This window comes from Helicoverpa zea, chromosome 10, assembly GCF_022581195.2.
Source record: "Helicoverpa zea isolate HzStark_Cry1AcR chromosome 10, ilHelZeax1.1, whole genome shotgun sequence".
NCBI lineage: Eukaryota > Metazoa > Arthropoda > Insecta > Lepidoptera > Noctuidae > Helicoverpa > Helicoverpa zea.
Window position 1 is genome coordinate 790,694 of NC_061461.1, and position 24,123 is coordinate 814,816.

Genomic DNA, 24,123 nt, shown 5'->3' on the forward strand with positions numbered 1-24,123 from the left:
CGAGGGGGTAATTAGAGATGGTGTTACTTTCGTCTTTTGTTTTGATTTTTATTTCCTTTTTTAAATATTTTGAGGATATATTTTTCTTAACCTTGCAACAGTTACTCATTCTTATTAAGTACCTGCGCAGTCTACAAAGATAGGTACTAGATACTTTTATTTAACGTTGATCATTGCAGTCGTAGATTATATTTGTTATGCCATGGTTTACTTTTATAGGAAGGAAGAAAGGTTTTCCTAAAATAATTTTACCTTTCATGTTTTCTCGTCTATTTTCAAGACATTGATTTCTGAAAAGGTTCCTTTACGTTTACAATATTGTAACTCCGATCAAAACACAATAATTTACGGATCGTAGCATTCGGCAAACTTCGGCAATCGTCGGCAATCTTCGGCGGTCGTTTGATCGTGATTACTCGAGGGAAATTATTAATTTTGTATATTAAAACGGGAAATTAATGCGTATCTGGTACCTATTGGGTATGTTTGAGTGTCTACAGTTTATTGAATGGCAGAGGTTCGTTTCAAATAATATAAACGATCGGTACGAAGGTTCTTTTGACTACCTCTTTTTCTTGGTTAGCCGACCTAAGGATTTAAGGTGGATAAATCTAGGTGATTTGGTTTACTTATGTCTCAACAAAATTGATCGTCATAAAAGTAATGATTTTAATCGTGAACACAATTCAAAATTGTAGGCAAATACCAATAAAATGACAAAAACCTATTCTACAAGAATTAGGCTTAGTTACAATGAATGTCCTTGGAAACCCAACTTAAACTTTCAAAAAATAAAAGTTATAATAGACTGCCATTCCTTTGTCGGGAATCTCAAGTTTCCAAACGAAATGAAATCTGTCAAATTGTACTGAATAATTTAATTGAATTAAGTTCTCAAGTGATTTAAAGTGTCCGAAGAAGATAATAAAATTACAGATTCAAATTCTGTTATATTACATCATTAATTTTATAAGGAAATTAATATAAAGTACGGAGTATTTTGGAGTTTTGTTTCCTAGAGAAAATTACGGTTGGAGTTTATTAAAATTGATAATTCTGTGGTTTGAGAATTGCATTCATTTAATTATACCAGACATAGTTTATAAGAACAAAAACCGTTTACAATCAAGATAGATTTTGTTTTTACCTCCACAAAACTTATTCCCAAATAAAAGACAAAGAAACGAGAAACAAGTTTCTTTGACGAAACTGTCCTAAATAGACTGAAAAGAACAAAAAGCCTTATACCACATTATAGCGGAAAATACCGTGAAAACAAATAAAAGTAAAATTTCTTCGCGGACGACAAACAATTGTTGATGAGAAGTAAAAGAAGTTACACAATATAAATAAAAATAAAGGCTTCTCGCTTAAGGAATATTAGATTTTTATTTACCTTACTTTATGCTGTAGAGACAAAATGAAGCGAATAACGTGTTATTTTGGCTGAAGTATGAAAGGCTGTAAGATAATAACTTTAATATCATACTCGTGTTAGACCTAATTTCCCAAAAGAGATGTATTAGAGTACTTATATTCGAAGTGATAAAATATCTCAGGTTCCAAATAGGGGGAAAAATACGTTTTCCAAAAAAAAATAGGTGTACCTGCGAAATAAGTTACCCTTTTCTAAAAATCAACTTCGTTCCCCCGATAACACTAAAGATAGCAATTAATTACTAAGGCTAGCTTCTTGTGTTTTCTAGATTTTTCATCTAAATAAGTTGTCAAAAATCTAACAAATAATAGCGAAAACACTTTTATAAACTTGCTTCATGAAAAGCTGAGCATGTTTTTATTGATCACCCATCCACTTGATCACCGCGGAAAGCACAGTTTAACTTCAACCTACATTGTTTATGTACCCCTTCAGCTGTTACCAACCCACCGTAATAAACATCAATACATTTTACAAATACGCGATGTTTTTCTGTATTACTTTGAAAAGGGCTCATGACGTCACAAATCCAATATGTCGCTAGAACCGAAAACGACAATAGAACACACGAAATACCGTCAAGTGTCAAACGACGTCTGTAAGGGCTTTATAAAAGGACTGGAGAAAAGGGTATATTCTATGATCTTAGTTGATATAGTGAGGTTTTGAGCAAAAAACTTGTAAAAAAATAATACCTTACATATTATTTTGTAGAAGGGTTATTTCCGCGGTCATTGAACTTTGTTTTGCAGGATTATATTGGTTCTGTAGTCTTAGCAGGTAAGGTAAGGCTTTGCAATTAATACAAGAGTACGAGCACAATTTTCAAATATCTTATTATTTACGGCAACACAAATGAACTGATTTTAAAGCGGCAAAGTTATCTGAAGAAACCTACATTTTGACTATTGTGAAGTAAATAATGGCCATACTGACATTCGCCAAAATGACTTAGACATGAAAATATTCAGAAATAAACAAAATACATTACTACCATCACCAGCAACAGCATAGAAAAAAACTAAAATATTCTGCAAAATACCACAAATCTTATTTAGAACAGAAAAGTATTTCAGTCTCATTTGATTTCGTAATGGCGGCGCCAGTGTGAAATTGCGAAAAGTACTTTAATAGGTACTTAGTTGTAAGAGCCGGCAACAGTTTTACGCTTCACGAAATACGGATTCGGTTAATTTTACTAGCTTGTGGAATATTTTTAGCATGGCTTTATAATATATTTTTTGGAATGTTGTGAGAATTCCACAGATCTGTCTTTGAAAGTAATTGGAGTTTTGACCTATTTCTCATTGTTCCCTTTATTTAAGCAGGTCTATATAGCAAATCTTAAGTAAAATGAGTAAGCCGTGGTATCGAAAGAGTATCCTATTTTAACATTGTGAAAACTAGAAAACGAGGAGTTTGTTTGAACCCTAAGTGGGTACATAGAATCTACTAGTCTAATTTGAAAAAATATTTCAGTGTTAGATAGCCCTTTTCTCGATGAAGGCTAGGCTACTCTTTATCCGGGTCCGCGAAGTAGTTTGCATGAGAAGAAATAATTATTCTTACGTAATCAGGACCATGTATTATCAGCTAGTAGCTTTCCTCAAAATTAACACTTACCAATTTACCTTCTTATCAACAAGAATACAACCAAAATAGGGTAAGAACACCAATTCTCGTCACTAACATAGGTACAACAAAATCGAATAGATATCATCCAAAGTGCGTTATTAAGTCTGAGCACGGTTTCGCAATTTCCGTCGTGTTTCCCGCGTAATCGCGTCAGACGGATGTGCGCCGGCTATTTTGGTTCTTGAAAACCACAAAGTTTTTCGCAAGGAGGAAGGAAAGATAGCGGAGATGCCATATGGAAGGTACGTCAGGCACCTTCTTGTAGGTCACGTAACGTGCGGTAGGCGTCATCAGTAACTAGAACTAACGAGTCATTCGGTCATTCTTGTCAAAATTAATCTACCAATCTGGCGAGCTTGATTGATTGGTGATTTTTAGTATTTATTTTAAAGATTTATTTTGAAAATAATAGGCCGGTTCCACATAAGGCGTGTAAGGTTGGAGTTAGTATCGTTCCTCGTCCCCCAAACACACATTTTGGTGACGCTAATACTTAGGAGATTCTGTGTTATGACATCTCTGCTACTCATTTTATTCTCCATGGTTTTTCGCCTTTAGTTCGACAAGCTCAAAGAAAATAGTTACCTCGGTTTGTCATTGTCAGTAAGAAACTTGATATTGGTGCTGTTTGAGTTTTTGTCGTCAGATCGACAAAGATTGGAAAGTGTGATAATGGTCGCCTTTTGTGGAAGCTGAAGTGATATACTCGTATAAGAATATTTCTTTTGTTTGTCTGAGAATATTGGAATAGCAAAATGATTGAATCGATTATGTTGCGTGGTTGGTTTTGTATGATCCTCACTTATATAAACACTACTTGACCACAACCACTTAATTGTATATAATTTCGGAAACCCGGAAAACTATTCAACGCTTATAAACAAACATAGTTCTCTTAGCTAAGCAAAAATATTTAGTTTGTTTGTGGGTGTGTGTAGCAGTCTTGAAATATTATCACTGCTAAAAATCCCACAAAGCGTAGCGTGTAAAGGCACAATATTTTAGCCTAAGTCCCATCCCGAAAAAGTCCAAACCAATTCATTTGGAAAGTTACGCAAGTCTTGTACAAAACTGTTCTCAAGTCGAGCTATTTCTCAAATTAAAGTACAATAGAGCCTTGGAGAAGGAAAAAGGCAAATTGTTAATAAATCTAAGTAAAAACGTAGCAAATACGGTCGATATTTCAGGGACCCACGTTTCAATTTGTAGGATTGCGCGAAAAATCGAGACTTTCGTGAAAGTACTACGAAATAAAGACATTTATTTCTATTTAGGTAATGTCAAGTTGGAATGGGCATTGCGACGAAATTACTTGGAATTATTCTCACCAAATTATTTGGTTATTACTTTGTCCAGTATTAGAATTTAATGTTCGTAAAATTTTCTCATAAGACATTGTCGTTGAAAAGTGAAGTGGAACCGAGGTATTCTGAGAAGCTCTTAAAACAAAAAGAAAAAGGTTTTCTGCTTCATCTTTTATATGAAATTTTAAATTATTTTTCGTAGGTATATAAAATTATAAACATAAAAGTACACAGGCATCTTAAAAAATATTAAATTTACTCCGTCGTTTCCCTAGCTGGAAAGTGAGGTAATAATGACAAACTTTTTATGATGTAAATCCCTTTTCTAAAAGAATAAAACTACTGAAAAAAAATGATGAAATAATTTCAATAAATGAATCCACGTGTGGAAATTTTAAATGTCAGGCAAACCTAACACAGATATAGTGACATCAAAACGAACCAGTTTCAGTATAAATTGGAAGTTAAAACAAGCCACAAAATAATACAATTAAAACGAACTGTCCGACGTTCACTTTGAAGCCTCGGAATCAGCGCTGCAGTCAAACTGCTGCGGTCACTAACTCCCTTTCTGGCGAGCGGTGCATACATTAACTACTTATACACACAAAATCATCATCCTCCTGCCCTTATCCCAATTTTATTTGGGGTCGGCGCAGCATGTTTTCTTCTTCCATACTCTTCTATCTGCCGTCATCTCACAAGTAACATTCTTTCTTACCATATCTACTTTCACACAATCCATCCATCGTTTCTTTGGTCTTCCTCTTCCACTATATCCGTCCACGTTCATACTCATCACCTTCCTCACAACATGACTCTCATCCCTCCGCATCACATGCCCATACCACGACAGCCGGTTTCCACGCAGTTTTTCTGATACCGGCGCTACTTTCAAACTTCCTCTTGTATACTCATTCCTCACTCTATCCATTCGCGTAACTCCACACATACCTCTTAACATTCTCATCTCTGCCGCATGCAATTGTCTTTCATTCGTCGCTTTTGTGGGCCAGCACTCTGATCCATACAAGACAGCAGGCCTGACCATACTCTTGTAAATTTTCCCCTTAACTTTAAGGGGAATACGAGGGTCACAAGTTGTTCCCGTTACCTGCCGCCATTTCATCCATCCTGCGTTAATTCTGTGCGTAACTGTCCGATCTATTTCGCCATCGCCCTGAATAAGCGAACCGAGATACCGGAAATCGGAGCAGACTGGAAGAAGTGCGTTATCCAGCGCTATGGCTTCAGGACTGGAGAGACCGCCGAAATCGCAGAACATATATTCGGTCTTGGTTATACACACAAAATATACTTACAATTTATGTTCCCTGTTTGAAGTACCTACTGGATTGTACTGGATGATATCCTAGGTACTAATGTTATGAATGTAAATGTTTTTATGTCGGAAGTTTGTTCCTCTTTCGGGCGAAAACTACCTACCGAATGGATTTTTTATGAAACATGACAGTAATGTTGTGTATACCCTCTTTATCAGAATAACATATAGGTAACATTTTATCCGGGTGCGGAAAGTGGATGAAACCGCATCGAGATGGTGAAATGGCAGTCAGATATAACATTACTATGCAATATTAAAAAAATCTGATCAATTTATATTTGGGAAAAATTTGTTTATTTTCCCACACGTTATTTTGACATGAAACACTATCTTCAGATTTAACAGCACCTAAACACGAGAAACTCACACAAAAATAATTAAGTGCCGCCCACAAAAAAACTACGATACAAAAAATCCCATTTAGTTGAACACAAAACCGTCCATTTATAGGCTTTAACAATAGCTCATCACATCATCCAATTGCCAGCTTATGTTGCCAAGATAATGCTCTGACAGTTCCCAAATTACTCAGGATATTTCCTTTGTGGCTAGCAATGGATGTTGTGTAACTGCTTAGAGCATAGAACCAACTGGCACAGCTATGAGCCCAAATGTGTATGCGAAGAAGTCTGCCAATCGATGCTCGATGATACTGATACTTTTTCTACACTGTTTGTTTGTTTGTACCTTAAAGGCTCCGCAACTACTGAACCGATTCCAAAAATTATTTCACTGTTGGAAAGCTACACTCTCCCCGAGTAACATAAGTTTTTATATTTTGTTCCGGTACGGGCAGCAGTTCCCACATGAAACCGCGACAAAATGGCTAACAGACAATAAAAAGCTTACTCAGTAATGTTCGATCACATACACACAACAAAAATTGGAACTTTGTCAGACGGCATGGAACGTTATGGCGTATCCAGTTTGTGAAATTCTCTAAGAAATCTATCCTTTAGGCGATTATCACACTGCCCCGCATGATGCAGCGTAGTGCGTGGATGCGTTTTTTTCCGTTGTATGGAAATATCTCCGTTTGTATGGAAAACACGCATAGTCCAACACACTGAAAATGCATCCACGCGCGTTCATGCGGATCACGCACATACATGCGGAGAAACACGCACCCCCGCGCGTAGGTGCGGGGCGAGACGCAAGGTATGGCACACTGAATCCCGCAATGCCGCGCGTGATTTTGAATGGGCGTGACGTGTATATTTGAAAATGGAACTCGCTGTGCGTGAATTTACAAAACGCACCTACGCGCGTGAGTGCGTGAAAAACCCGCACGATGATGCAGATCTGCACTCCCGCAGGAACGCGCGTAGGTGCGTCGACACGCAAGATGCAGCGTGATGCGGGGCAGTGTGAAGATCACCTTATAGCCCGCAATGGAAGTTGCATAACGCCAACGTCACAGCCAAGTAATAATGAAACATTTAGTTGGTATTAAAGTGACCCGCAGCTGGGATTGTTGTAGTTCGTGAGTTAGTGACAGGGTTCAGCAATTTGATTGTGTAATCCGTGGGTTGGTTGGAGTTGGATTATGTTTCTGATTGGAAGTTCGATGGTGGGTAGACGTGAATTATTCGTTTGAATGTCATGGAATCTTATAACCGGGATGCTGACAAACTTACTGAAGAAGTATTATGCAAAAACACATAGGAAGTGTAGGGCGGGCCGTTTTAGTTCTTTCTTTTGTTTAACGGCCAGTTTCTTCATCAAAAGTTAAAGTTAAAGTAATGTCTAAAGTAAAAGTAACGGTCAAACTCGTTTTTTCAAGGCTAAAGTGACAGCAAAACTAATAGAAAAATTGAATTTGACCGTTACTTTTACTTTAGACATTACTTTGACTTTTACTTTGGCTTTAACTTTTGATGAAGAAACTGGCTGTTAGACTTTCGAAAAGTGCTCATTAAATAATAAACTTTTTTGAGTTTGAGTTTACTTTTTTAGCCAAAGTGTGTTTTATGTACCTATCGAATTTATAACCTACCTAGGTTTGAGATAAAGACTTTATAATCACTAAATGAAATTAACAGTCCCATTACAGACTAAATATCAATCGATTCCTATATGAAACCAAACCAATACCTAGCAGTTAAATGAATAATTGCATTTTAAACGCCACTTTTGTGTAGTGGTGGCAAACATAGGCTCGCGTGCGGTATTCAGTTGTTCCATTATGTAAGTTGTCAGTGCTGGCCTGCAGTTTTGGATCTGTGCCAGGTTAGGCGCAATAAAGTTGCAACACATTTGCATAACATATATTAAATAATTGGTAAAATATAACTGTATTAAACCTGAAGAACAAATATAATGATTTTGTTACAGAGAAACACGGATATTTACGTCAGAACCATATATTTTTGTGTCCATTACAAAGCACTTTTCCCATATCACTGGAAGACTTAATTACTTGATGAGTTTCCCGTGTCCCACAAAGAGACAACAAAACTAATTTGGTTATGAATCATCATAATTACTCAGCTACATTAAGATGAAATGGTAGAATTAGAAATATATTCCAGCGGTTTGTATGACAAGCGAATTCACACGGACAAGTCCGTGATAAATTACGTGACATTATAACGTTCAGCTCATTTTAAACAGCATTAAGATTCATGGCCTGAGACCGTAAACAAAGAAGTTAAAATTGCGGCTTTGCAATCGGATTACCAAGTTTAGTTACAAATTTTGTAAAAGCTAAATCCATGAACATGATCGGGAAGTTTCAAGGCCATTCTGTTCTTTGTTTCAGATAAAATGATGAACTGGATGCCAGAGGCTGGTGGTGAGCAGTAGGTGGATGTGAGAAGCCGTCAAAATGCTTCACAGGACGTCATCGTCGAGACGACGGCGCGCTTCCCGGAGTGCCGCCACGTCACCGCAAGCCAGATCTCCGAGAGCATCAGCACAGCCCTCTCGAAGAGCCTCTTTAGCAGCTACAGAGACTGATGAAGAAATGGAACCAACTCCTCCGCCACAAAGAAGTCCTCGAGCGAGCCTCGCACCAGATGCTGCACTAGACTACCATCGCAGTCCAAGACACTCATTGGTCCCCGAACCTAGATCTGCCAGAAATTCAATTACACCCGATACAGCTTTACCTACAAGAAATACTCTGGCACCATCTAGAAACAACTTAGCAGTGGACATGAATTACGGATCAAGACTCAGTCTAAATCCTCAAGACTTTAACAGAAGTCCAAGGAACAGTATTACACCTGACGCGACTGCCAGAAGTCCGCGACGAAGCTTGGTCCCTGAGGGTACGTCATGGAATCAGCCTCGAAACTCCTTGGTGCCAGATGTAGGGAGAAGTCCTCGTCATTCTGTAGCAAGTATTCAAATAGACCCCGCTCGGAGTCAAAAAGACTTAGGGCCTAGTCCTAGGACCAGTCCAAGAGGGAGTGTAGGGCCTGAAGCTCCTCTAAAGAAAGATATTCAAGAAATGAACAGGAGTCCGAGAGGATCTTTGATTCCTGATTCACAAAGGAGTCCTCGGGGAAGTATCGCACCATCAGAAAGGAGTGCACGAGGTAGTCTAGTCGCAGGAGACTGTGAAGCAAATAGGATCAGCCCCAGGGGAAGTTTAACGCTGACATTCCAAGAGCCATTGGTTTCTCGAGAGCGACGGCCGAGCGAAGATAGTCAGACTGCGGGTAAGTGAGTTGATTAGTCACACCTTTGACCGAGTCCCGAGACAAATATCTCAATTAGCCCGATTAATAGACAAACTTAATATTTATGACACAAAATGAAGGTAAATTGACGCCAACCCTGTCGGAATGGCGCCCGAAATCCTTGTCTTATTTAAATTAAGTGGCTTGATGGATTTCTCGGAATAATCTCTATTTTGACAGCTTGTCGTGATTTGAATTATGTGCCAGCTCCGAGAGTTTAGGTCCTAAAGTCAATTTCCGTTTGGAGTATGCGTATAATACCATTTGGACATTTTAATTAACTGTGTTATATAGTTTGGCAATTTGACGCTACATATAAAAGATAGGTACTCAAATTCATTTTTGCACTTGGATGAATTAATACAGAGGAGATCTCTAACTATTTATAAATAGACAACCTTACGAGCTTTCTTTTTTTTCTATAAACATCGATCAATGGAATTCTTTTCACCAGGTACCCGAGGACGGAGCGTGTCCCCCTACAGAGCATCGGTGGCTGGCAGACAGACGGGGGCTGGTGCACCTTCAGATACTGGATCCCGAAGAGCCTCTAGCTCAGTTAGTCAGGTAAGTTATTATGAACTTTACGTGTTAGTATTTTAGGATTGTATTAGTTTGATGATTTGATAATATGTAATGAGGTCCTGTTCAGATCGAGTTCAGAAATTAAGGAACCGGGTATTTGCAGATTTGGTGTTATATTTTGAGAGAGATGTAAATAATTACGTTTTAATGTACCTAGTCGTTAAAAGAGTTTTAAATCTATACTAATATTATAAAGCTGAAGAGTTTGTTTGTTTGTTTGAACGCGCTAATCTGAGGAACTACTGGTCCGATTTGAAAATTTCTTTCAGTGTTAGATAGCCCATTTATCGAGGCTATAAGCTACTTTTTATCCCGATACGGGAAGTAGTTCCCACGGGATGCGGTTGAAACCGCTGGCAGAAACTAGTAGATAATATGCAGTGTGAATATAACCGCTGATTTTTCAGTTTTGGTAGTATAGTCTTTATTATAATAGAACCGTTGAACTTTAACCCCAAAAGCTTATAATATTTTATAACAACGCGTAAAACTACGGTCTCATCCATTACCGAAAGTTTTATTTCCAGTTATTTTGACGACCGGTGATGAAGACTTAACTGTGTCATATAAAGTCCAGTTAAAACGTTTAATGGACACTTTTGGAAAATAGGGTAACTTTCAAAAGATTAATTGACAGTATAGAATGAAAACATACAGATAAATTTAGAACTTCATTTGTAGAAAGTTGGTTAAAATGCATGTGACACGTAAACAAAAATAAAAAGGATTTTTTAATATATTTTTGTACACATTTTTCATAAGCCGGAGATTAAAGAGATGTTGGTGCATGTTATTAAAAATGTTTTATATATAATGTTTAAAAAACGTGGACATTTCTGAAAAATATTTGGAAAAAAGTCTGATGTTTTTGATAGCTTATGCTTGTGGTTAAAAATTTACATTATTTATTGATATTTCGGTCTATTTTATTTTTTGAAGCTCAAAATTATGTAGCTGGAAGCAATAAGCAGTTACTGCTAAATGAAAGGCGGTTCAATTTTAAAATAAAATTATGTTTCATATTTCGAAATGGTTAACAAAAAGTCACCATTTCGACTGAAATTATAGCAATTTCAAATGCCGTTAGCCGTTGATATAACCTGAAAGACGAAAAGCAATTACGATGAAATGACTAAGATAAAATATTTCAGTACCCAAGTTCTGATGTTCGTGTAAATTATTATATTTTGTGATTGCAAATAAATCATTTAACTTGCTGGTGTTAGAGATAACGTAACTTCAGGCTTGTTTGGCAAAGGGTTAAAGCAGATAGTAAGGATTAATATTTTAATAGACTCTGCAATTAAGATTAACTTTAGAAATTCTATAATTACGCTAACCCGTCGATTCTATCTATCTTTTAATTAATCTTTGATAGAAGTCAAGGTACAGTTTTGGCGAAATTAAATGGTGATCCTCAATGATACTTGATTTCCAAGTATTTTAGGAATTTAATCTTACCCATCATAATTGAACTAGTAAATATAAAATTCTCTACTTCCAGATTCAGCTGATTAACCAATGTCATTAGAGAAAGTTTAACAGATTATACAGCTTAAAGTAAAAGTAAAGTATGCTCTAAATTAGTTCAGCGTTTCAACAAAAGGGCTTTGTTTCCTAATTCGTTCAGGTTAAAGAACTATTAATGAGCAGTTACAAGAACGAACAAACTTCAACATAAGCCGGAAGGTGAATGACCAGTAAATGGCGTTATAATTTCAAGTTTTAAAGCACAAGCAAATAACTAAGTTTTCCATGAAACATGCAATAATAAATTATGCAGTTGTTATGAATGTCATTACTTTAACTGCACCACTAATTACGATTGAAAATTAAAATAAATTAGCATTTAAATTAAGTGTTTAATTCACACTAGGTTTTAAATAAGCGTGAACTGAGTATGATTAATTGCTCATGCAAATATGTAAGTAGTAGAATTCGTAGCCGCGTAGCAATCGTAGTACTGCTACGCTTTCGTAGCACTGGAGTAGTCGTATCTATAGGTACCTTCTACTCATCTATCATCTCCCGAGCCTTTTTTCCAACTATGTTGGGGTCGGCTTCTAGTCTAACCGGATTCAGCTAAGTACCAGTGATTTACAAGGAGCGACTGCCTGTCTGACATCCTCAACCCAGTTACCCGGCAACCTTCTACGATAGCTTGGCAAATTCGTTAGCGGCACAGCCATGGTCCATACGGATGGGCGGGAGACTTGACTGTTAATAATAGTAAATATTTCCAAAATGATTGCTGACTAACTTGTTGAACAATTGTCACTCTAAATCCTTCTTTCACAGGTCTCAGGAGATGAACAACGTCGCCTCTGCGGGGAACAGGCCAAGTACAGTGATAGGACTGGCCTAGGCCTAGGCATGGGCCTGACGACGTACGGCTCAGTGGCCTACCAGCTGAAAGACGCGAATATGGAAGCTTCTGGAACCGTGGACTTTGTGTGCAGGGCTGCTAAGATTATGAATAGGACAAGTAAGTTATATAATCATCATCCTCCGAGCCTTTTTCCCAACTATGTTGGGGTCGGATTCCAGTCTAACCGGATTCAGCTGAGTACCAGTGCTTTACAAGAAGCGACTGCCTATCTGACCCCCTCAACCCAGTTACCCGGGCAACCCGATACCCCTTGGTTAGACTGGTGTCAGACTTACTGGCTTCTGACTACCCGTAACGACTGCCAAGGATGTTCAATGACAGCCGGGACCTACAGTTTAACGTGCCATCCGAAACACAATCATTGGTGTCTAAGATATACTTAGAAAGTACATACAAACTTAGAAAAGTTGCATTGGTACTTGCCTGACCTGGAATCGAACACGCGCCCTCATACTCGAGAGGTTGGTTCTTTGCCCACTAGGCCACCACGACTTTTTAAGTAAGTTTTAAAATATTTAATATGAGGATTAAGTAAGTTATATAATCCTCATATTAAATATTTTTAATGTTTATGTTTTTGCTATAAAAGATTTGTGTTGGTTATTCGAGTCTTAGAGCTTTCTTAAGGATACGAATTATATATGCCTCGAATATAACGAGATGATGTTTGAAGTCATAAAGTAATATCCTACTTCATTTTCACATCTGTTTTATTGTTAAAGCTACAAACGTTTTAATGTATTTTCTTCTCATGCCTTCTATAGTACAAAGAAAAACTTAAAAACTCTTGGGACTTATTTTTTTTTTTTTCATTTTTCGAAAGTTTTTTCATCGTAATTTTTGGAACACCTGGGAATAAGCCTTTAGAACTTTCTTGAATTGAATAAAAGAACAGAATTATTAAGACGGATTTTTTGCTACTTATCACAGAAATTATAATATTATTATCAAACTTTATTGCATTCTCAGTAATTTTAATATTTTCTGAAAATATAATAAAGTTAATTTTAATATTTCAAGTAATATTAAGATTGAACTAGTCTATTGAGATTTTAATTTACGACGTTAGAATTATTATTAACTGTTTATAACGTAATAAGTTTCTGGCAAACAAATTATTCTTGTTGAGAGTGACACTTGAGAGAATGAAGAAACACGATATTTCCTTGATTCCTCAATAAAATTATCCACTCTTAAAAGTTAAACAGATAATGTACCATTTTAATTATTTATTGTTAATCCTTTTAACACAGTAATCCTGTAAGTGTTGGATCACTTATTGTATTTAGATAGGAATATTATTTGCCAAATAAATAATTCTACCTACACAAGTAAATGGAGTTGTGCTCATAAACGTTCGAAATGTCGTCTTAATTTCTATCACCATCTCATTTTTTATTTCATTTTCAAATTAATAATAAGTTAAGTTTGTTATTGTATAATCATCGGCACGAATTTTGAGCGCTGACCTTCACCTGCGCAGAATTAATTTATTGGGTTCCTTTTGTGATATGAAGTGAGGCGCGGGGGCGAGCTAAAGCGGTGATTGGCCCGCAGTGCATCGCGTCATAGCCGTCACTCGGGATTGGTTCTTTGCTAATAAATCACTTCTGCGCAGATGAAGGTCAGCGCGCAAGATTCGTGCCGATAACTATAGTAGTGTAATCGATTTTCCGAGTCCTATACAATAGTAAAAATAAGACTCCAAAGAAGAATGCTATAATATGCTAGCAATGCACGTTCCAAAATACAAGATGCATCGGATCAATACTGGATGGATGAAGTGGCGACAGGTAACTAGCGCTATCTGTGACCCGCGGATGCCCCTCAAACTGAAGGGCAAAATTTACAAATCCGTCATTAGACCTGTCGTCCTGTATGGATCGGAGTGTTGGGCATTGAAAAAGAGGGATGAGAAGAGAGTGCATGTAGCAGAAATGAGAATGCTGAGATGGATGTGTGGTGTTACAAGAATGGATAATGTGAAGAATGATTACATTAGAGGAAGTCTGAAAGTAGCGCCAGTTACAGAAAAGATGAGAAGTAGAAGATTGTCGTGGTATGGGCATGTAATGAGGAGGGATGATACGCATGCAACAAAGTGTGTGCTAGGTATGAATGTAGATGGATAGAGAGGAAGAGGAAGACCTAAGAAAAGATGGATGGATTGCCTGAAAGATGATATGAATAGGAAGGGAGTGAGTGTCAGTATGACGAGTGACAGGGGAAAATGGAAGAAAATGACATATTGCGCCGACCCCAAGTAAAATTTGGGAACAGGGCAGGAGAAAGAAAGCATGTTCCAAAATGAGCTTAATGGAGGTACAAATAAGGTTCAATTTGCGGTAACATTGAAGTGGTAAATGTGACATTTTTGTTTCAGTTCTCATGACGGTGTTCTTGGTGATGTTGTCTACACTGCCTATTATTATGATGATAATGGGTAAGTTATTATTACAAAATATTATCACAATAAGTAAGATTTGAAGCTGACTCTAATATAACTAAGTGAAATCTGGATATAAGGAGATAGATATAGAAGTAATGATCACTTCGATTTTTCTTAGAAAAGTGATCATTTAGCAGGATAGTCTTATCGCTATCTTGATAAGAAAAGAAAAATATCGAATGTAAAGAGCCATGTTAGCCATGACAGAACATTACAAAGCTAAAGCAGCCTACTAATATTACAAAGCTAAATAGTTTGTTTGCAAAACTTTTAAACATATACATAATTAACTTTCCTAATAATTAAAGCTTTGTACCTAATTTTTGTACCAACTTGCGTCACAACATTAAAGCAGCTACGTAAATACCCGCGTACAGTCGCCGAGATAAAGCTTAAACCAAAGTTGACACAAATCTGATAAGTCCACGCGGACGAGATGCCAACATAATGACATTACTGACAGATGCCACAAAATGGCGACGAAAAAATGTTACCAAAAAGTTTGTAAATAAGTTTATTGATTAAAAGGAGGTTCTAATGGCGGTCGTCGAGAAGTTTTGGCGGTGTTTGATTGAAGTTACGGAGTTTAGACAAGTTTGACTCAGTTTGAGGGCAAGAGAAATGTTCAGGAATTTTGCTAGGCTTTTGAATAGATAACGGCGGGATCAGCCTTGTTTCTTAATACAATTAAATTGTTGAGGTTCCTTTTTGTTCTATTATGTCGACATGTTACTTTAATAAGTGGGAAGGAATACCTGTGATCAATTAGAGTTCTAGTTAATTAAACAAACAAAGGTTACTTTGTGTAAAATTACGTTAAAATTTTGCTAATATTTAATAATTTACCATTATAAAATTAGTTACTTGAATTTTCTTCTTCTTTGTTGAAATAACCAAAAGGTAAAAACTTAACCCAAACAGAATTATACTCATGACTGTACAATTCTGTTTGGCATCCCAAAGTCAGAACTGATAATTTATTCTCCACACAAGTTGAGCACACCGGCAGAATCGCATGAATATTCAAATTAATTAATACACATCTGATTGAACCGTTTCACTCGACTGTACTAGGGCCAATAAGTTTCACTGTTGCTCATTACACGGAGTCGATATGTATCTGACAGGTTATTAAATTGCTAATTAAAATGAAATACGCTTTGTATGTTCAAAGGGTTAGAAATAACGGTTCTGAGATTGCGATTTTCAGCAGTGTAGATTGTTAGGTAATGATTATAGGCAACAGTTGGTATTTCCCTACAATTTGATTTTACATAGGTAATAATGATGGTGTAAAGACTGATTGTATGCCATTCTTCTTAAAGAGCATCTTTTTCTTCTTAACCAGGCGTGCAGGACATAGTATTACCTAATAGTACACAAGAATTTTCGCAGACACTGGTAGATTCCATCAAAAGATGTAGTAATATTATGTGTATCAGTTTTATCTTTCACTTCAATAGCCACACACAGCAGCTACAAAATATTCACCGTCTTACCACAAAAACTTTTAAACGTCAGTTTAAGCCTTGTCTAAAAAAATGTCAAATTATGACGTTGACATATGGTTCATTTTGCAGCCACAATTTTTTTAGACAACTGTAAAACAGGCGTTTAAGTTTTTGTAGTAAGGCCATATATGTTTATCTTGTTAAAACTTATCCGAGCCCACATTACGTATTCACGTTGAAAGTAAAATATAAACAAAATAACCCTTCCTTTTAGTGGATCTACTTACATGGACACCTACAAATTCTTATTCACGATCGAAAATAACGATAAACCCATCTTTTTAGGTCGAACCTTTACAAAAATTATGATAATTCAATTCCATTTTTTCGACAATAAAATCGAATGAAAAACGCTCACTCGATTGTAATCGATCGTTTGTACTCGGACAAATATTTGTACAGTCAGGCACGGTTTAATCAATGCGCTGATCGGCGAATCCGGTGCGTACTGGTATAATCCGTTTCCGTGCGGGCCGGCCACGGGAATTAGGTCGGTGACACATTATTGGAATCTTGTTGATTGTACTGGCTCCAGCTTTGACCCACTTCGTCCACCGTAATAACTATGATGGTTAAAGTTCCCTTCAAGAATTTTCTTTTTTGACTTGCTAAGTTATTTTCGTTAATAACTTACATAAGGCCTCGGCCGTGGGGTCCGAGCGCCCACCTTCTTGCCAGGGATATTTCCTAGCGCCTGGTTGACACTTTCCGGGACCCAAAGGCTGGCTTTTATTTCGCACAGAGGTTGAGCATTGCCATCCAACGTGGCAATGCTGCCAGTCTTTTGGGTACATTACCCAGTGACAGCGATGAGGAGCAATTTTTTGATGCACTGTATTAGTTTTAAGTTGTATATATATATATGTTTTTTTTTTCAATTAATGTAAATATTTTGTGAATAGGTAAACAAAAACTTACATAAGACAATTAACCTCATTATCTCTAGTACTTAATCTAATATTTATCGATGTGTCCAAGGTATCGGTTACATGAGAATTCTCATAAAACTATCACCTGCCCAATCTTTACAATGCATTTGAGTACCAGCGTTTTACATAAAACGACTGCCTACCTAAACTTTTTGGTAAAATTGGTTGTCAGACTTCGTAGCTATTGGAATACTCATCATGATGATCAGCCATGCGCGAACCTACCTACAGTATACCTTATGATAGAGCGGTCCGCGCGGCTGATAGAAGCTATATTTTATAGCAGATACCTAGATGTTTTAGTTTTCCGGCCACTACTCGCAGCTAAATTGGGTCACCTCAGCTTCCTTTATAAATTGCATGAGTTATCAAAGGTTGAGACACAGAGAAGCAGGATATTGAATATTCCCACATTACCTACCTTAGAACTTTGATCAATAAACGTCGCTGAGTAAATATGGGGAAAACTTAGCGTACATATTATGTTCAGTATTGTACATTTTAGAATTATATCAATGTTGTTTTTAAATCCTAATGATTCGATGTCGGATTAGGTTTATAAAAACAATTGACAGTCGACAGTTTGATTTGAAAGGGCTCATAGATCAGTTTGGAAGTGCGCACATTACAACGATCAGGATTACTAAAAAGTTTGATTTGATTCTCGATTACCCCCAAAATAAACTGTTTGCCAAGCATTGAACCAACTATTGGCCGACAGTTTATTCTGCAGTGAGCTAGGGCTCTTAACTTCAAAAATGTCCTGTAACATATACAATTCAATCCATACTTCAACAAACACCATCACCACCACAACTAATCACCTTCTCCTCCCCAGGAGTCCACTACCTCCGAGACTGTCCAGCGGAACCCCGTCTGCCAGTCTACATGATTGTGGGTGGCGTATCCGGAGGCGCCGGGCTAGCCTGGCTGCTGTTCACCCAACTCTTCGGGAGGAATTCTAACTCTTCAGCCAGCGTGCCTGAAAAGATACTAGCGTCATTGCTGACTTTGTTTCTGATGGCTTGGTAAGTGATGATGTAGGAGCTTTGGTTTCACTGTATGTATGCACTTACATAATGCCACTTATACTTTCTTATGTAACATTATATCATCATCAAAAATGGTCGTAAATAAACTTAAAAAAAATGCTGTAGCAAATAGTAATTAAATGATTGACAGGGATTACAAAGTTCTATTGAAAATAAATCAAAATTATCTTATTTTTTTCGATTTTTTTATTTATTTTTAAAAAATATTCCAATTATAAGCTAAATACTGCTAATAAATAAATCTCATAAAATATTGCTATTTAAATCTGTCAGGCACGACAGGTGACCTTACACTTTCTATTTATAATATATTACATCAAATTACACAATCAATATAATTTCAACACTACTCAAATATTCAATTAAGTTTCATAATTTATAAACTGGAAACCAATCAGAAACTTATTTACGGCACAAACAAAATTATAGTCGAATTTCACGTTTGTGGAAACGGAAACTTGTTTCGCTTTATTTAAGGCTAAAGTAGTTTAATAGCAGTTGGAAAAGTTTATTTTATGCCGTCGTTAACTACACTGTCGAGCAAAAAACTTTGGCCATCGCGACATTTCGTGAAAATAAAAACATGTTATGAGATATTTTTCGTTTTGCCGCAAGAATTATTTACCAGATGTCAAATAAAAGAATACACTCTGGATACCTATGCAGGACAATGATTATGCTAACTTCAACTAATTATAGCAACGTATACAGACATAATTTCTAGTACCGTACTTACCCCACTGAACTTTTACAACTACAATCCTCTGACTACTTTAAAAATAATAGTCTTTGTAAAATCCTAATCAGGTTACGGGTTTTGGTAAATAATACTGTCCGCGAGTGTAATCAACAATGTCGTTATTTGTTAGAAATAGTTTTTGAAGTTTAGACTATGTATAGTAATGTGAAAAAGCAAATGCAATTTATTTTGCCAGATTGGGTTCTGCCTACTTTGAATAACAATGAGGTTGCCAAATAGTTTTATTGTTTTGTGACTTTCTATTTTGTTGGGTTTATTTGAAAATGAATAATTTTGGACAAGTTTGATGGAAATATTACAAGATTACATGAATAGACCTATTTCTGTGACATTGATTTAGTTGGTCGATGTATTCCTACGGGAATAGATGGTTTGTAAAGTTCCCTAGCTTATACCTACTGGTTCATCCAGTAGGTACATTGTTTGGCCAAGCCTAAGACAGAACATGGTGGGTTTTAGTCAATAAGAGTCTGACACTCCCTCACGCTGCACCCACAGAAGGACATTTGATGATTGTTAAAAAAAGTAAATAACCTAGATTTGGGCCCCGGAAAGAAAAATTTTGCTACTCTGAATCTGATGTTGATGATTGAAATATTTCTCAAACATCTGAATGGTATCAATAACCCGTATGAAAAAGTAAATTGAATACTACAGATGTGTCTAAGATAAAAATAATAAAAACGTCTTGTCATCGTATATATATCGATCAATCTCAAGAGACAAGCCTTCAGTATCGAAAACAGAGCTTTCATTGTGAAAGATTTGATTTCAATCATTGTGAAAGATATTTGTTTGATATTAAGACTTTTATTTTATTAAATAAAGATTTTAGTGGATGTTGTTTTTGGTAAGTACGTGCTTGACAGGTGCTCGATTAAATACATAGTATCTAGGTATCTACAAACAGTGAGATAATTAAGTATTTGTTTTAATTAATAACGCATCTAATTAACTAGGCTAAGCAAATGTCATAATATAGAAGTACCACTTTGTACACCATTTATTTTACAAATCTTTCCTTTATCCTACTTCATTTACAGTGAAAATTCATAGAACCTAGGACCTCATCCCTAGAAATTACTCTTAAATCTTCATGACTTCATTAACTTATTTCTTCCCATTGAACCTTACTAAGTACACCATCCCCAACAGGTTTGCCGTCGGCAACTACTGGACCCTGGGCATCATGTGGCCAGACTACACACCAACACTGTTCGAGCCGAACCAGTGGTGCCACAGAACGCTATACGTGTTCTCACTCACACAGCTGGGCGTGGTGTGGGGGCTCATGGCTCTGGTGCTGCTGGTGCTAATGGCTCTTGCTGTTTGTCAGGTAATGGCTCAGGTATAATATGAATTCGTACCTTATTGCTGCTGCGCTAGAGTTTATTTTGGAGTGACACATATCCTCACAAACTACACTGATTCTACTAACACTATACCTATTTGATATTATATCAAACTCACATTTCGGTCTAGAATTTGATGCTACAAACAGAACAGGGGTACAGAAGTTTTAAAAGTTTTATTACAGGGATACTTTGTGTATTAAAATTCTAAAAGTTAGAACTGAAAAAGGGTTCGGGGGTATTGGGTAAAACATTGCTTATGCAAATAGGAAAAGTTTTTTACATTACACGATCCATCGTCGACCACGTGCAGACCAGACCGCTTGTAGATTTCGACCCAAGGAGAGAGTAATATTATACCTAAAGTAATTTGTGTGCAGGTATTCGGCTGTGGCTGGTTAGGGCCGCCTAGATACAAGTAGCAACGGCGCAGCGTCGTGCTAGAACTATGGCACAGGAACATCAACAACACCATGGACGTAGCCGGAGCCCTGCTGCCCTTCACCCAGGTCGTGCGCCCCGAGCTCACCATCCATGTGCAAGAGGTGCTCACCCAAGCAGACAAGGAGGCAGAGCTCCCCAAACCAAAGAACACCATCCCAGAAATAAACGAACCAAGTGACAAAGACGATGAAGTGAAAACCCCACCTAAGAATGTAGACAACCCCAAAAGTGTACATAAGGACAAAAGTGCTAGTGTTACTGAAAATGGTGGTAAGAAATACTTTGACAAAAGTGCTAATGGTAAGAATAGTGAAGTGAGGAGCTGCGATGTAGTGACTATGAAGAACACGAGAAAGGGCAGTCCTGCCTGATGGTTGTTCGTCGTGCTGCCACCGCACGGCAAAAAGCATGTACATTTCGAAGCAACAGATAAGATATATTATTTCTGAATTGCTGTGGACGATATATTATTGGTGGAGCTAAATGTCGAACCAAGTTTTGATAGATTAACAATAAGTGTATGAATTATGGCATCAGTTTTTCGTAAAAAAATCGATTTGCTACCTATTAAAATATAGCGAACTATTTAATTGCATGAAACATTTAACCTAAACAGATTTTCAGATTTGTGGGACCAGAGGCCTCACAAAATTCTTTACACACCTGACAACGGTAAATATTTCGGATTCTAAAACGAAGGTTTTTATCCGCTTCTAAATTGTTCGTACATTAAGCGAACCTTTTCCAACTTCTCAGCTCACTATCTAAATAGAATAAAAAGTAACCTTGTGTTCCTGACAGTTGGAATCCAGGCTTAGACGAGACTTTTGGGAAAAACTTTTCTAACTTTACCTCCGTCTTTAAGAATTACAAAAGTGCGAGTATTTATAGTTATTTCTGTGGTTCGATATTTCTGCTCGCCAGTGTACCGTTGCTTGACTGTCACTGCTTTTCGAGTCCGTGCTCAAAATGCTGTCTTTTACTGTACTTTTAAAATAGTATATATTAAAATAATGCATAAATAATAACATAGTATATGTGATAGTAGTTTTAATTTCATATCAATGTGTTGTCTTAATTAATGGTATGTATGTGTGCCGTTTCTTTATCGTTAAGATACAACGAATATTTATTAGTCTTAGTGCTTTTTATATTGTATTGTAAATATTGGGATTTTAATATAATCAATATTAATATGTAATGTAGGTATATCATATCAGCTTATGTACTAGTTAACACATATCCTTTATAGTAGATTAACATATAAAAGAGTATTTTCGAAACGATTCAAGTTTTAGAAAATGGAACGTTTGGTAGGTAACAACGTCCTAAAAAGACCAAAGTATTAACATAATTACTCATGAAATTCACATTACTATGAGCCTAGCACGAACAAGTTTTTAAAAGTATGCATACCGTAAGCGATTTTTGAATGGAGTAATTTTAAATAATTTATATCCCTTGTTTTTAATGTTATATATTTTTTGTCTGCGAGTACATACTACGTAGGTTATTATTCCTTTTAAAGCAACAGTTTTATAATTGACATAATGGTACATATTAATGACTTACATTGCTAACACAAATGTGACAGTAGTATATCATTACGTAGTCGTAGATCGTACATCGTCGTTTAGAATCATATGCAAAAGATTGGAATAATATACCCCAGTGGTTCTTAACCGGTGGTCCGCGGACCACTGGTGGTCCCTGGAGGCATTCCAAGTGGTCCGCGAAGCTTTGCTTCGCGACGTTGCTATCCATCTTACTTGACCAACAGAAAAAAATTAAGGTTTAAAATGTAGCCCTTTTACGTAATTTTGGTTCTGAGTCTTAAAAAATAATTAAAATTTCCCGCTCGCTTCGCTCGCGCATTCAGAAACTATATGCCCTCGTTTTTGCATTTGTCAACAAACAAAAAGTTAAGTACGTTTGGGATACATTTTACGTCCGTACGAGTTCGAAAAAAATTTCGCGCTCGCTTCGCTCGCACATTTGTAAGTAGAACTGAACCAAGAATTCGGAAGTTAGTTCTTAACTATGCAGTCACAAAAATCTCATTAAATTAAAATCTGTAGCTTTTTTTGCTAAATAATAAAGAAATGAGTGCTAATTATAAAGTGTGCTTGTATTCTTTATCAAAGAACCCTCAATTTAGACAAACCAATGGGGTGGTCCCCAGCAAGACAAACTTTTGGTAAAGTGGTCCCTCATGACAAAAAGGTTAAGAACCACTGATATACCCTATCCGAAATATACTTATTTATGCAGAGATGCTCTATTCCACGACGCGTATTAACATAAATTGAAATACTTGTTGATCCTAGGATTGTCGTAAGCTTCATAGACAGAACGTTCCGATATCAGCATTCGCTTATGACGTCACAAGTCATAACGTTCCATTTTACGGCACTTCGTGATAGAAATAATATACAGAAGATACACAGTTTATTAGATAGTATTGTATAAATTTTGTGTGCACCTAAATATCTATATAAAATTGTACTAAATGTCTGAATATTCGTAAGTGAAACACGGGTTAGATACTCGAGACGAGAAAAAAACACAGGCGTGACAAAAAAACGACTCACATCATGAAAATGTTTTTAAGCAGCATGTTTTACATATAGGTACAAAGGACTGTTAACAAAAGTGTTGAAAATTAATTTCAGAGTTTTGTAAAGTCTCGAGTTTCGATACAAAGTGATCACGTAACTGCATGGAACAGGCTTTAATAGACATTTTATGTGAAATCATATTTTTATAGAAGAGAAATATGAAATAATATGTGTTATATAATAAATATATATTTATGATGAGATTTGTATCAATGTGCTTGTAGATAAATCACTTATTGGACGTAACTTACTTGACAACAAAAAGGTTTTCCTTAACTTATGCTTATGCCTCTGGGTTAAATTTTCAATGACGAATATATTTTTTTCAACAAATTCTGATATAAGTTCAAATGACAAATAATTAATATTTCAAAATATACAATTTCTTAATTAAATGGCCATTTTAACCAGTTGGCTGCGAGCTATCTCAGTTAGAGGTATAATCAAATGTGTTCGTAAAAAATAATCAAAATTCCCATAAGAAAATACTTGTAGTAAGCTAAGGTATGCTGTCCATTGAAGTAACTCTCATATCTTTATTCATATCAAAATTTTAATCTTTTTTATACTGAGTGTCTACTTATTATATAATCATTTACTACACCTAAAAAAATAGGTCAAAATGT

General features: G+C 36.3%; 1 protein-coding gene across 1 annotated transcript; it reads left to right on the plus strand.

Moving 5' to 3' along the window:
* Window positions 1-8,549: 8,549 nt before the first annotated feature.
* LOC124633933 (uncharacterized protein DKFZp434B061-like) lies at window positions 8,550-22,531 on the plus strand. Its single transcript, XM_047169313.1, has 7 exons — window positions 8,550-9,387; window positions 9,863-9,975; window positions 12,292-12,478; window positions 14,766-14,825; window positions 18,110-18,299; window positions 20,239-20,419; window positions 20,816-22,531. Exons 1-7 carry the CDS (start codon window positions 8,550-8,552, stop codon window positions 20,855-20,857), a joined length of 1,611 nt encoding a protein of 536 aa, XP_047025269.1. The 3' UTR covers window positions 20,858-22,531.
* The last annotated feature ends 1,592 nt before the right edge of the window (window positions 22,532-24,123 follow it).

Excerpts from the sequence above, each read along its gene's own strand:
- LOC124633933 (XM_047169313.1), top strand. The coding sequence starts at position 8,550 with ATGCTTCACAGGACGTCATCGTCGAGACGACGGCGCGCTTCCCGGAGT. Across the intron at positions 9,388-9,862 it reads CGAAGATAGTCAGACTGCGG|GTACCCGAGGACGGAGCGTG; the intron begins GTAAGTGAGTTG and ends TCTTTTCACCAG. Across the intron at positions 9,976-12,291 it reads CCTCTAGCTCAGTTAGTCAG|GTCTCAGGAGATGAACAACG; the intron begins GTAAGTTATTAT and ends CTTCTTTCACAG.